The sequence below is a fragment of the Metopolophium dirhodum genome, chromosome 1 (genome assembly GCF_019925205.1).
Source record: "Metopolophium dirhodum isolate CAU chromosome 1, ASM1992520v1, whole genome shotgun sequence".
Lineage (NCBI taxonomy): Eukaryota > Metazoa > Arthropoda > Insecta > Hemiptera > Aphididae > Metopolophium > Metopolophium dirhodum.
Genome location: NC_083560.1, coordinates 111,738,335 through 111,754,216, shown reverse-complemented (window position 1 = coordinate 111,754,216; position 15,882 = coordinate 111,738,335). Strand labels below are relative to the sequence as shown.

The 15,882-nt window shown below is 30.5% G+C and overlaps 3 protein-coding genes across 3 annotated transcripts; 1 reads left to right on the top strand and 2 right to left on the bottom strand.

The window, feature by feature from the left end:
* The first annotated feature begins 757 nt into the window (after positions 1 to 757).
* LOC132950660 (uncharacterized) lies at positions 758 to 1,654 on the top strand. Its single transcript, XM_061022183.1, has one exon. The coding sequence runs from the start codon at positions 758 to 760 to the stop codon at positions 1,652 to 1,654; it is 897 nt and encodes a 298-aa protein (XP_060878166.1).
* A 5,177-nt stretch (positions 1,655 to 6,831) lies between these two features.
* LOC132950650 (uncharacterized) lies at positions 6,832 to 8,028 on the bottom strand. The gene has a single exon (XM_061022175.1). The coding sequence runs from the start codon at positions 8,026 to 8,028 to the stop codon at positions 6,832 to 6,834; it is 1,197 nt and encodes a 398-aa protein (XP_060878158.1).
* A 1,585-nt stretch (positions 8,029 to 9,613) lies between these two features.
* LOC132933803 (uncharacterized) lies at positions 9,614 to 15,213 on the bottom strand. Its single transcript, XM_061000081.1, has 4 exons — positions 14,819 to 15,213; positions 12,088 to 12,294; positions 11,631 to 12,011; positions 9,614 to 9,926 (listed from the first exon to the last, which is right to left on the bottom strand). Exons 1-4 carry the CDS (start codon positions 15,211 to 15,213, stop codon positions 9,614 to 9,616), a joined length of 1,296 nt encoding a protein of 431 aa, XP_060856064.1.
* Positions 15,214 to 15,882: the final 669 nt, after the last annotated feature.

Below are 15,882 nucleotides of genomic sequence, written 5' to 3'. Positions count from 1 at the left end.
TGCCCGGCGCACGGCGGTCGCAGTGCCATGCATCTGCGCGCAATGTGTATTCCATACATTATAGTAGACTGGTTTTTTTTGTGCACCCTTAGCTGATCTTCTGGAATGCCTGGAGGGCAGCTGCAGAATGTGCTGTGGTAGGGGATACAGTAATGCACATAATACAAACACGTTTTATGGCACTCGTGTTTTATCTTTTTGTATGTTGTGTACTGTGCGCTCGTAAACAACTATTTTTTTACACTGTTTTTTCTCCTGCGTTACCGTGTTAATCCATTTAAAAATGTCGTTTTCCGATTCAGATACTCACAGTCAGAGTAAAAAAATTATTCATAGTGTGTATTTATTTTTAAAACAATTATCAAAGAAGTCAGATTTAACTGCTGATTTTTTTAAAAATGCGCAAGTTGTTACTGCCGAAGCTTGTGGTGTGGGTTATCGTACTGTAAGACGGATTTGTGCTGAAGGAAAAAATAATATTAATCCAGAAACACCAGGTGCGGAACCTACATTTGTTTCTCCACGTAAAGGGTATAAACGAGCAAAAACTGTTTCGGAGCTGGATGATTTCGATTCCGATGTTGTGAGGAGAACTGTCCACGAGTTTTACGACCGGGGTGAGTACCCAACGGCTCAATTAATATTAAATGTCGTAAAAAAAAAAACAAATTACAATGGGTGCGTTCGATCAATGCAAAGGCTCCTAAAAAATTTAAAATTTACTTACAAAAGATGTAACGATGGTCGTATGTTTTTAATGGAGAGGAATGATATCGTCGCACTTCGGTGTAAATTTTTACGACAAATGTGTACGCTGCGAAAAAATAAAGACGATCGTCCAGTGGTTTATCTCGATGAAACGTGGGTAAACCAAAACCATTCACGCACCCTTATTTGGCAAAATGAAAATAATTCTGGTGGTCTGAAGGTGCCGACGGGTAAAGGAGGCCGACTTATTGTATGCCATGCAGGATGTAGTCGCTACGGGTTTATAGAAGGGTCAAAATTGGTATTTCGAAGCAATACCGGAAATACCACGGATTATCATAATCAGATGAATGGTGAAGTATTCAAAGAGTGGTTTATTCAACTGCTTAAAAATCTAGAAGAGCCATCAGTTATAGTCATGGACAATGCGCCTTACCATTCAATCCTCAGAGACAAATATCCGAAAAGTAATTGGAGAAAAACCGAAGTACAACAATGGTTAAATGAAAAAAATATTGAGTTCCATCCATTGGAAACATTACCTGAACTTCGGCAAAAAGTTAAAAACCTATTGCCACGTGAAAAAAAATATGAGCTGGATGACATTGCAATTGAAATGGGTCATGAGGTAATCCGTCTTCCACCATACCACTGTAAGTATAACCCAATTGAGTTAATTTGGGCTCAAGTTAAGGGCCAAGTAGCGAAATTTAACAATACTTTTAAAATGGTTGATATTGAGCGGTTAACACACGAGGCATTAGATGCAGTAACAATAGACGACTGGACGAAATGCGTTCGTCATGCAGAAGAAATTCAGGACGAGGACAACAAAAATGAAATAATGAGGGACACCATGATAGAACCAATAATTATGACAATATTACCAGATGACAGTGACTGGAGTGATGATGAAGAAGATATTGACGAAGAAAACCACGGATAACATATGTCTTAAATAATATTAAATTAAAAATTTTTTGTATTTGTATTTTTTTTTAAATTTTTTTTGTTGTTTGGTTTGAATAAAAAAATTAATTATAGTAATTTTAGTAAATTATGTTTAACTCTTTCGGTCCTGATTTCTATCTAAAAATTCATAATGGTGTAAAAAAAGTAATTATAAATAGATAATATAATGATAAAATAATAATAAATAATGGTTATGGTGTATAACGTCTTTGTTAACACTATTAAAATTGAAATATAAAATCATTTGTATAGGAGTTTTGGAGTTTAGGAGTTACCGTGTTGATTACGCGTTGAAATGGTTAATTTAAAAAAACGCGGCAATTTATTTAATTAGATTATGAACCACTTAGGCGAAACGGCCGCTAGGTTCGCGACGGTCATCGGCCACATTTCATGTCGCGGACTATACAATATTATTTTAGAATGAATTAATACAAGGCTCTTAATATATTGTTACAATGGCAGTTAGAAAATCTTAAAAACCCATAGGTAGTCTTAAGCAGTAGTTTAAAGCATTTAAAATTTGAATTAAAAAAAAAAATGGGTAAGTGGGTATCGGTCAGCTGTACAGTAGGTTACATGTGAATCACTGTAATAGATTGTGTTAAATTTGAATCCAATGATATAATATCATTGTATAAGAAAAACGATTCTGAGCGAAGACAGTCTATAATATCTTTGATGATATTATTGTGAATAAAGTAATTTTATTAATTTTAGTATGAGGCAATAAATATTAATTACTACAGTTGATTAAATTCATTTTTCCCAAAAAAATGTCATTGCGTGTATATAAAGTATAACAATATACTCTAAATGTTTCATAAATCAACAAATAATATTTTTAAAATACAACAAAATATATAAAATCGTTATTTTTGGTTTTAATATGTAATTTTGTCCAAATTTGAATTTAAAATGTCTGTAAAAAATAAATGTGTTTATATATTTTTTAGATTTTTTGATTAAAGTAAGAATTTAATTTTAAGTATTTAATAGAATCTTTGTTTTAAATTTTCAACTCTTAGTTATAAAAACTGAACATTTTATATTTTTTTAATTCCAATAATGATTGATAATTTTCGAGATTTTGACAAATTTTGTCAAAATTCGAACTTAAAATGCTTATAAAAAAAAATCGTTCCTATGTATTTTTAAAATTTTTCAACTGATATTGTAACAATATATTTGAAAGCTTGTATTAAATTTTCAGACTTTTTGGCCCACCAAATAAAATTTATTGACAATTATAAAAAAAAAAACTAAAAAAAAAACTAAAAAAATTGAAAACTGAAAGTGTCTGTAAACAGCTCAAAACAAATCCAAATATTTTAAAAATAGTGAATACCCAATGTTGTAAAATTATGAACTTCAAACGCTCATAAAAATTTATTTTTACTTGCTTTTAGATATTTTATGTTTGATAAAAGTAGAAAAAGTTATGTTTATTATTGAGTTATCGTTTTTCGTATACAATGATATTATATCATTGAATTCAAATTAAATACCATCCATTATGCAGTGACCAACTTGTAACCTACTGTACAGCAGAGCGACATCCACTTTCCCACCTTTTTTTTCTAAATTTTAAATCAATAAATAAATGTAACTATTAATTATATAAGTAAAATATAACACGCCACTGTCTACCTACTTATTTTATTTTATCAATAACGAATACTTAGATAGGATTTTACTATACGTATTTTGTAAGTGTTATTGTATAAATATTTAGCTCAAAACAATGTATCTATGAAGAGGGACAAAATACTCATGAAGTTTTAGCACCAAATGAAAATGGTAACTTCAATATGGTGACTGTCAACCAAGTACATCAACACAGTACGTTAGCTCGTACGTTCACTCATCTCCAATGTAGGTCACTAATCACGTATTATACATACCTACGTGTTCATGTAAAAATATATTTTTGGCATTCAGATTTAATAAATTAATTATTTTATACGTTTCTGAATTTATTATTTAGGGTAAATTTATTAGCAAATAATAATTACATGAATGGTATTAGCCATTTAAGTCCGATTGAAAATGTATTGTGCGATGATGATGATAATAATTTAGATATGCGAGAAGATTTCAGTGGAAATTCATGTAAGAAAACAATGTCTCCACTATCACATAAATTAGCTGTCGAAACTGAAGATTCTAACACGTACCTATGTTTTATTTTTATATTCTCTGTTTTTAAAAATATTTTCATCTATTGACCTATGTATATCAATTTTAAAGTGAAACGCACAATAAAATATCTGGGAATAGAATTGTTGACATATCGTATCTATTCAATCAAATTCAAAATAATAATCACGATGGTGGATTTGGATGTAATTTTATGAACATGGAATTTTTATATGAGATTCGTTTAGGATTTTATTCTGAATATTGGTTTATTTGCAAAATGTGTAACATAAAACAAAAAATACAATCTATGAAAAATTCATCTGAGTGGTCAATAAATAAATCTGTTGTTAACAGTACAATAGCTATCGGTGAGTATGATAAAATATTATTATTTAAACTACATGAGAAACCTAGTTTGTACGTGATTTCGTATCAGTTCAATACTTTCAAACGTTCATACAAGTTTTTAGTTTTATTCAGGAGTTTTGTTTATAGCTATTTAAAGAAAACTTATGGAGAACCTTGTACCAATTTTTTTATAAGCATTTTAAGTTTTTACATTTTAAGAATTTTTAAAAAAATACGCAAAATATTTTGAGTCGGAAATTCAGAAAAAATTTTCTTTTTAAATCTAAGTTTTAGAAATTAAATGCAAGATTCCTTATAAGTTTTTCTACCTTCACTTAAAAAACAATGTCTACTGGAAAGTCAAATTAAATTTTTATGAGCGTTTGAACTTAAAATGTTTACAACATTATTTATTCACTCCATTTCTCATATAGCGATTTTCTTATGTTGTTGTGCTTGTGACTCCATTCAGAATATAAAACTAAGAAATAGAAACTATATAAATATTTGCAACCGTTAAATTCATTTTTTATAAATGTCTAACCAAAAATAATTTTAATAATTGTAACATACTGTATCATGAAATATGGCTACTTTGCCACTATTTAATTTGTTTCATTTCACGTCATTTACGCAACTGTAACGGACGCCTGCATATTTTATTTTATCAAACAACTAGAGCAATTCATAATTATTTTGACGGTAAGTTATTTTATTACAATTTTATGTTATATAATTTTTATGTACTAGCTATTATTTACTTTTACTACGTATAATTACGTAGGTATTACTTTTATTTGAATACAATTGTATATTATATTTTTTGTTTCGTATAAATATATAATGAAAAAAAAAACTTATGCCTATTGCATACCTTATAGAATACTTGATTTTATGATATATCATATAATTTTTTTACCAACAATTTATTATTGTATTATTATGTAGACATTTTTTGGATCCTAGTATAAATATGGATAGTCAACCAGGACCATCACGAGAGAGGTCTCCAGTAGTAACGAGGCGTAAGACGTTGACTGACGAACAATTATTGGCATTATTACAAGAGTCAGATGTAGATGAACTATTTAATATTCCATGTTTCAAAAAACATATTATGAGTAGAAATCGTTTTTTATTAATTCTTCAAATTTTACATTTTAGCCATGACGCTGTTGACCCCAATGATAGACTTTTTAAAATTAAATCAACTGTAGAATATTTTAATAATAAAATGGATGAGGTGTATTATCCCGGTAAAAATTTATCTATAGACGAGTCAATGATATTATGGCGTGGTAGATTGATTTTTCGACAGTATATACAGGGAAAAAGACATAAATTTGGGATCAAATTATATATGTTAGCTGAGCCAAATGGCCTGAATTTAAAAATTATGATTTATACTGGACAAAAACTGTCACAGCTTGAACAACCGCATTCTAATAGTCATACGGAAAATGTAGTTATAAACCTTATGGAAGGAAAATTGTTCAAAGGTCATTCGCTTTACATGGACAATTACTATAATAGCGTTAATTTAGCTCAGACACTAATTTCAAAAAATACTTATTGTACCAGTACATTGCGTTCAAATAGGAAAAAAAATCCAAGCGACATTATTAAAAAAAAATTAAAAAAAGGAGAAAATATATCGAAGTACTCATATAACAGGATCTGTGTATTCAAGTGGAAGGGCAAAAGGGATGTTTTGGGCATATCAACAGAATGGACTGTAGATATGGTAGATACACAAAATAAACGGGGAGACAAGAAAAAAAAAATCATTGCCAATAATAAAATATAATGATTATATGTCAGGTGTAGATCGTCAAGACCAACTGTTGTCCTACTACCCGTGTGAACGAAAAACTCTTCGATGGTACAAGAAAGTTGGTATTCACATTTTACAACAGCTACTTCTCAATTCTTATCTTTTATATTGTCAAAATGAACGTAAAATACCTTTTTATAATTTTCGGCTGAATATAATACGTTCATTGTTAAAAAAAAATGATAAAACTGGTGAACTTGAAGAAAAACAATATGAAATTCTGACTAAATTACCGACTACAGTTCCAAATGTACATACTCTACAACTCTTACCAAAAAGCGAAAAAACGACAAAAGTTCAACGCAAACGATGTAGTTACTGTAAAGAAATTGGTAAACGCAAAGATACATCATACTACTGTTCTCTCTGTCCACATAATCCACCTCTATGTTTAGGATCCTATTTCGAAAATTATCATGCAAAATAATATGTTTTTTTAATTTTATAAATTTTTAATGATTTATATATTTATTCATTTTTTAAAACATTTTACAAAGATTGTAAATCATTAGTTTTATGATATAATTATGATAAACAGATTTTTATTTTATTTTATTACACATTTTTCAATTTATTTTATGGTTATTATTTTGTATTCGTAAATTTTATATTCATGTTTAGAATTTTCCCAAGGTGGCTGAGTTGCACTTATAGCAGGTGGATTGCCTACTTGATATGGTGTCGCAAATTGTCCGCGGTTATAATATTTTTTTGTAATCAATAGCAACCTTTTAAATAAACATAAAACAAAATAAAATAAACGTATTATAATTACACAATCACGGATTTTCTACGTACGACTTTGTTTTATTGTGCCGATATTCTCATTAACAATTTCTATTGAATGGCCATACACCAGACACAGAAAAACCATTTATAATATTTTTTGGTGTAGCTGCGTTTACAAGGGCATTAGAAGTAACAGAAGGCAAATCATATATAGTAAACCTTTTACCAGGGTTGCTCTTTATCCAAGAATCCATTTCTTGGTTAATACATTTTTTGAATGGACCAAACACTGACCTGTCTAAAGGTTGAAGTTTGTGGGAGCAATGAGGGGGGAATGAAAGCAACACCACACCATTCTCTCTACAAAAATCTATAACTGGTAAATATAAATGTGATTCGTGGTTATCTAATAGTATCAGCACCTTTTTTTCTTGTGTGAGTCTTACATGGTTGACAAAATGTTGCATGAATTCTAAGAATTGGTCTCCTTGCATCCACCCTGATTTATTTGATGTGCCTACACACCCTGGTGGCCCTCCTCTAATAAAATGATCTTTATAATTCACTCTAGGGAAGACAAACATAGGTGGTATAGTATTTTCTAGAGCACTTACTGCTAAGCACATTGTAACCAATGTTCCACGTTCAGATGATGTAATTGCTCCTACTTGTTTTTTTCCTTTTTGTGCTACTATTTTACCAGGATTTTGCACAGTAGTTATCCCAGTTTCATCTAAGTTATATATCTGATGTGCTTCAAATTTATATTTCATAAGAACTGAATCATATTTGTCCATACATTTTTTAACATTTACTGGGTTGAAGTTCATTGCCCTAGCTAAACTAGTAGCCTCTGGTTTTCTTATGGATAATGTATTGTTGCGTTTTAAGAAACTAGAAAACCAATCATCACCTGCAAATTCATATTTGGTCCAACTAGGTGGTATTTTTAAATCTAATTTAATTGCAAATTCATAAACAAGTTTTTTCACATCTTTGGGGCTCAATCCAAAGTACATGTCAGCACAATTTTTTAAGTAATTTGTTAACATTGATTCTTGTAAATTGTTAAATATTCGGGTGTGAGGGCGATAACCACATTCAGGTAGAGGACCACCAGTATCACGGTGAGCTTTCAATTTTTTTATGTAGCGATTTAAACTTACATGACAGATTTCAAATTGATTTGCAACTGATCGTTCAGATTTATTTTCTTTAATACAGATTTCTGCAGCTCTCTTTATGGCTTCACTATTATTGCCTCTATTTGTTGTTCTTTGTCTTATTCGTGGCATGGCTATTACATATAACAAAGAATAATGAATAACTGCTTCTTACAAATATAAATTTAATAAACAATAATAAAATGTTACATTTGTCCCCCGCTTAACTGTTACAATTGTCCCCAATCAATATTTATGTAAGAAAGTAAATATAAAAAAAAATACTTACTACGCACAGACCAGACAAGACAATCAAGTTGAAGAACACTTCTTTCCTTATATAAATATAACAGTAACTAGATATTATAAATAAATAACAAAGTTTAAATAAAAAAATACGACAAAATATTTTATTTACAAACTGAGTTGATAAACGTATTTTATTATTTTTCTGATAAGGACAATATGATATCGCCGTATTGATGAAGGGGAACTAGTTGCTATTACAGTGGGACAACTGTCGTATTTTTGCCATATTTTAAAATCTAACCTAGAGGAGAAAATCAACGATGTTACAATTGACCCGTGTTACATTTGTACCCGGTCTCCCCTACCATACCACGACCAAGACGATCAAATACTTCACGTCAAAGCCGTAATGCAACTAGGATTCGAAACATTGCGAATGAAAGGATAAATAATGTATATATGTATAAATTAATGTTTGTGTGTAGATAAGACCTCTGGGAAGAATATAGGTTAATTTAAAAAGGGTTATATTTGGTTTTTTTTATTCATCGGATTTTAGTAAGGTAAGGTTAGGATTTTGTATTAATTGATTATATTAATCCACCGTAGGTGTAATTAAGTAATAACGACAAACTTGGTATAACTTTGATACTTTAGAGTTGAATCATACACTTACGTACAAACAGCACGGGGTCCGCGATCTATCGCAGGTAGATTGCCTACCTGATAATACATGCTGCGAATAAGAATTTTTATTCCGGGCAACAGAAAAGTTAAGATAAATCTAGATCATCATACACCGAATATTAAATAAGGCATTGAACAAAGTTTGAGTCATATACAGTTTGTAAATTTAACGGGTAACGAAAGTAACAAAGGTGACTTATGCCCCGGGCAACGCCGGGAGGGACAACTAGTTCTATATATATATAAAAATACAAGTTAATACTATATAAGTTAACATTAACATAAAAATATTGAGATGTTGTACTGGATGCGTATGGAAAGGATAAGTACTTATAGAATTGAAGTTAAAGAAAAACGTACATATCATGGACACGTTTTTCAACGCAACCGCAAGGCATTGGAGAATGGTTGGACATGTCCCGAGACACACAGAAGAATTTCATAATATAAATTAACAAGAATATGTATATGATAGAAAAATGGGAACTAGGGGTCCTCAAAACTCTTATATACAGTTCAAATTAAAAATGATGAAAGAGGTAAAACTTTTAAGGACCTAAAGGAATAGGTGCGACTATATAATTTGAGTTGTAGACTATACCGGTTGAAACGAAAATTATACATAAATGAAAAGTTTGATACATAATTATTAAATTATATTTTTATATATAGGTAGAGGGGTACTATAACATGAGTTTATTTTTGTAAAACAAGCACGACGTGTCCGTCGAATGGTTTTACTCGGTTTATTCGATTCATTCTTGGCTATTGGACTTATATGCTAAGATTCAGACGATCCAAGGCTCTCGTTCGAATCCGTAGAGCTATCACGATGATTTAGATAGGTGTTGTTGGCAACCTGTTTACTTACACAAAACCTGATAAGATCTTTTAACGTTTCATTGCTCCACATATCGCGAAAAGTCTTCAACATATGTTTTGGACAATTATATTCACTGAGGATCGTTGTGAAATGTTTCAACGCGTACACATAAACGTTTTCAAATAATTGCAACCAGGATGTTTCGCTTAGGCAGCATAGACACTGTTTGACGTGGAAATCCAATAATGACATTCGATCTCGAAGTCTACCACTAAATTTTGATAAAATGAACAAAATTAAATTATAACCTATAAGCGCATAAAAAGTGTAGGTGTAGTATATTATATATATATTATATTATTCATTTAATTAGTGTAAGTTCTATAAAACGATTATACACCTACCTATTCTAAAAACCCTCTCAATGTTAAATTGTTTTTTTAATAATATTCTAAGTTTTTATCTATCCGATCGAAAACAATTCGTGAAAATATTTTGTATCAAATCACATGTATTTAAACACGCCGTCTGGGGTACCTCAAGGTGGCCATCTTTTCCCTTTACTCTTTACATTGTTTATTAATGACGTAAAAAAAGTTATTTGCCACAGTAAATTCTTACTATTTGCAGATGACTTAAAGCTATTTCTAGAAATTCGCTCAGTACATGACTGTCAATTACTTCAAAGTGACTTGTGTGCATTAAATGCCTGGGCTATAAATATTGGCTTAGACTTTAATATCTCCAAATGTTGCTATAAATCTTTTTATAGAGGTCGCACTCACTTGGAATTTAAATACTTGGTGGGACCTATCTTGCTATCGAAAGGAATACGGTGAAAGATCTTGGAGTTTTCTATGATAGTAACTTAAATTTTCATAACCACATAGATGTGACATGCTGTAACGCCTTAAAAGCTCTTGGATTTCTTAAGTGGGTTTGTAACGAATTTAAGTTGATAACTCCACTAAAAGCCTTATATTGTGCGCTTATCAAATCTATTTTCGAATTTTCTGTAATTATATGGAACCCTTACACCGCCAGCAATATGAAACAACTCGAAAGGGTCCAACGGAAGCTTTTTGAGTTATGCAGCATTTCTATTAAAAATAAAACATAGACCTCATGTTCATGATGCAGTGACAGATAGGTTAGGTTTACAGTCTTTGGCCGATAGACGTATTACGATTAACAAGGTCTTCCTAGTTAAACTTATAAATGGGTCGATCGATCCAAGGTCTACTTTAAAATTCCCTGTGTCCAGGTCCGCTTTTCCTATCCTTTTACTATTCCACTGTGTACAATTTATTCCCGTAACAAACCTCTAAATAGGATGATGCGTATTGCTAATGAAGATCCGTCTTTTAGTTTTTAAGTTATAATTTGTAATTCTTTTCTTTGTCTTATTTCCTTTTCTATTTTAATTGTTATATCTACTACACAATTTTATATTGTACTTTTATTATGTTAAATTTATATTCTGTACTTTGGGCTGCGGCCCGTATTAAAATTAAAATAAACATTTTTATTGCACAGTTTTTTAATAAATAGGTATATCGAACAATAATTAAATGTTGTGATATTTATGAAAAAAAAACATGGTCAAGAGAATGAAGAAAAAAATTATGAAATTAATAGAATGTAATGTATAACATTTATTTTTTCGTTTCTTCTATTGTATATGTCTAATATATATACATTACAACTATATACATTTATAAGCCCTAAAAATTACATTAAACTCTACCGTAAATATGTTTAAACGAGACGAAATATAAAATTGGAAAAGTTTCCAAAAATAATAGGTAGGTATTTAAAATACATTTCTTACTGATTCAAAAAGAGTGGTAAAAAAAATTTTAACAACTCTGAACACACGTTATTCATTCTAAAACTGAAAGTTTATCATCACATTGGATGATAAATGTTGTTTTGTTTTGGGACATTTAATAAAAATGAAATAAAAATATTATACCTCAACACTATGAAAAGTTCCATTAAAACCCATCGATAAAATACTCGTAACTTTATGACATAGCTGGGAGTCATTTTTTTCCCATTGACGTCATAAATTTGACATTCAACACTTTGGAATGGGTTGCCGGTGAATTTATCGATGGCCTCTGGCCGCTCAGCCAACAAATCAAATATCCAATTAAACACGGCTACGATATCTGCATTTTCGGCCAAAGAATCAAAAAATGTTTCATATTCATCAGAAACGCGACCTTCCAAAAACAACCTAGCGTGCCTTATCACGGAATTTTGAACATGTTGAAAAGTCTGTAGTTCGTATATGTCTTCAATGTGACGAAACATAAACAAAATGTTGTAATCAACCGTGCCATCGTATCCTCTGAAAACAGAAAATAAAACCACAAAATTAGAGCGACACCACAAAACAGAGCTTAAATGATTTGAAATTGGTTTACAGTAAAAAACTAAAAACGGCAAATGCGACCATGGCGACTTCATATGAATGCAGTTCTTTGTTAGCGGCTGCCATTTTATAAGCTTTCAACAGACCATCCGGCACTTTTCTTCCGTCGCCAAATTTTAGACGCCATGCGCGGACCGTTGTCAGTGCGTCTGTAGCGTCTGGTCCCCAATCCTGATATGGTTCGTTTCCGAAAACATATCTAAAATTTATAACACATTTACGACATTTGTTATCAGGCAAACCAAAATTGAACGTTTCTATGTATTATTATTATATTTTGGCATTTACCATGACGTCCAATAAAACCTATTTATATACGGCTATACCGCGGTATTGCACTGAATATGGAAAATCGAAGTAACTAATTATTGGCCTCAATGATATTCCTTTTTATTTAGAGCAAACAAATTATGTATTTAGTACAACCCAAACAATTAATTATGTTTAACAATAAAACCAACAATCATAATATTATCATGATCAATACGAGAAATGCAACAGTTCAAAATCAAGTAAAAGTAAATTATAATTTACGGGATACGAATGATTGACTTCGTTTTAAAACGGTGGCTATACTAATGCAAATTATTATTGTCTTCAATAACGCGAATAATACATTTGGGCATCCAGTTCTATATCACAGCTGTATAGTACCCACTTATGTAAGATTCTGAATGAATGGTATAGGCTGTGCGCCCATAGGTAAAATTGTATTAAAAATATAAAATAAAAAATATCTAAAAATGAAAGCTAAATAAAAGCTTATTATTTCAGCATATTATAATTAATATAAATGCAATGATTATGCTATGCATTCATTAATAATTAATTGTTTTATTGTTACGTAGGTAGGTGTATAATACTATATATAGGTATATAACTAAATGTATTTTAATAAGTACCAGTAAAAAAAAAAAATATTAAATTAAATATTTAAATATTCGAATATAATTAAATATCAAATTTAATATTCATTATTCGGTATCGGTTTATAATAACTGTAAATTGGTTGTTTTATTCTAAATTTATTATAATGTTGGATCCTGAATGTCAATAATACTTAAATCCTGAATAAAACTATTCTTGTACAAGTACATTTTTTTGCGATGTCCATTCATTTATAAACTCATATTATTTTGTACAATTTTTTCCAAGGGGAAAGTGCCCTGTCTTGTCACCATTTTCACCTAACTATTTTCCTGAAAGATAATTTCACAAGAACTGTATTATCACGAAAACAATAAATCCCAAATTAATTTTCTTTCTTTGAAAATGTTATTATTAGGTAGGTGTATTATAATACGTGTAATAACATTAGGTAATTATGTAATGTTTATAGTCTAAAAAACGCTGCTCTGTGCAATATAAATCTCTGCAACATTACATTTTATGCTATAATTATTATTGTATTATATTTAAATATTTTTTGTTTAAATTTATTGATAATGATCAAAAATTATCGATAAATAAAAGACTAAAGTACCTAAGTTATGTAAAATATACTATACAATATGTACACTACATAATATCATACCTGTTATACATCTATAACCTATACAGTATATATATATATATAACTATAACATATAAGTTATAACATTTAAAGACAATTAACTCGTGGTTCTTGTTTTTGTGAAATGGTTTGTCGGTAAAATGGAGATTTGGGAAAACGTTTCGTGTTGTTTTCTCATTAAATCCAACACTTGGCGGTAACCTATTACCAGAGCCGGATTAAGAAGGGGAGGGCTAAGCATCGCCCAGGGCCTCCAAAAAAAAAATATGGGCTTGTAGCTTTTTTACAGTTATAGATATATAATTAGAAAAATATGATTTTAACAATCATATTAATCATTTGAAATAATTGTCTGTGACAACCTGCATGTTATTGAATTAGATAGGTACATACAACACGCAATATACTGAGTTCTATCTTTTTTTTTTATCGCTTCAAATAAGAGTTAATAAACTTTAAATTACAGTTGATTTCTGAACTTGACAGAAGATTAAATTCTTATAATCTTTTTCTTTCTCAATTCAAATTTTTAATTAACTTTAAAGCTGACAATGACCAAGACATTGATTCATTCTGTATTCAGTTTTACCATAATGATCTCGATGATAACTTGAAAACAGAAATATCACATTTTTATCATTTATATCAAAACAGTTTCTTCAGATATTGACAATTGTGGTGCTATAGCAAAACTTCTATATGAACGACAACTTATTGATGTTTTTCCAAATGTATATATTGCACTGAGATTATACCTGAGAAATTGTGAAGCAGAGCGTTCATTCTCAAGGTTGGCTCTAATTAAAAATCGACTAAGATCTACACAGATTGAAGATAGATTGAACGTATTAACAATTATGTCAATTGAAAATTACATATGTAAAAAAACTTTTATTTGATGACGTTTTAGATACTTTTGCATCAAGTAAATCTAGAAAAAAATATTTTAAATAATCATTTGTTTGTATTTTTGTTATATTACCATATATTTTATATTTTAACATTTAACTAAATTGTATTTTTTAATAAATTAACTATGTAATGTAAATTTGCTGTAATGCTCTGTGAGAAAAAAATATTTTTCTTATTAATTAATAAATATCAATTGGCATATTATTATAAAAATACTTTTTTGTAAAATTAGGGCCCAAAAAATAAATTAGCCCAGGGCCACTAATTTCATTAATCCGGATCTGCCTATTACTAATACCTGTTGATCTGATGCAACTTATAATGCCGCACGAAATTGTACAGCTTGTGGTACAGCTGAAGTTTGGGAGGCGTCTGATAATATGGGTCGACTTTTTCCAGGTCTTGTGACATCACGTCGTACACTCTGTCAAACGCGCGGGCCATGAGCCTGTCGTGGTACGTTTCTCCCACGCTGCTAGTCGACGACCAACTGTCGTCCGCGGTGGCGGTTGAGGATATCGTGTCATTGCAGCTGTTACCACCCGTCGAGGTCGCGTCGTTGTTTCCAATCCGCTCGAACAAGTCGAACACCAGTTGTCCGCACGTCTTGAGCACCATCACATCTAAAACCTCGGTCGAGTCCATGTTTTGGTCACCCGATTCGCATAATTCCACCACCTCAACGCACTCCATATTTTATTTGCGCTTTTTGATATTTATAGCTATAAAGCCGAAGTCCGGTGCGACAATGTAGAAGAATCGAATCGATTATTTATTATTGTACCTACTCGATTGTTATTGACAACAGAATAATATATTATCAAACAACGTGTTTTTCAATTATTCCCGCGTCGTTACTTGGGTAACGCACAGTACATCCACTGATAATATTTGATGTTATAGACCTGTTCTTTGCTTTAAATTGGTTTGCTTTGATATGCGTTGGGTAGCGTGGATACTAATTATTTTTACATTATGTACTTGGAATATCTGTTCCATCCTATTTCATGTATGTTCTGTTCTATTTTTATCGTATTCTCACCACCCCATAGGAGTGTCACTGTCTTCTCTCGTTGAATCAAAATAATTGATTTGTCCTCGAGGGCTAAGCATTGGTCACGTTAACCTGGGCTTGGATTTTTTCTACTGCGCCATATTGTTTCCTAATTTCATTGTGAAAGAACCGCACCTGAAAACAGATTGCAAAATGTTATCCACGCATAGTGCATCAAACTGGAGAATAATAATTCAGCAGAGAAAAAGAAATGTATAACTGGCATTACATTTTTATTGAGTATGTATAGACAGCAGAATGATTATAATTTATAACCAACTCATAAACAATTATTTTTTTAATATAGG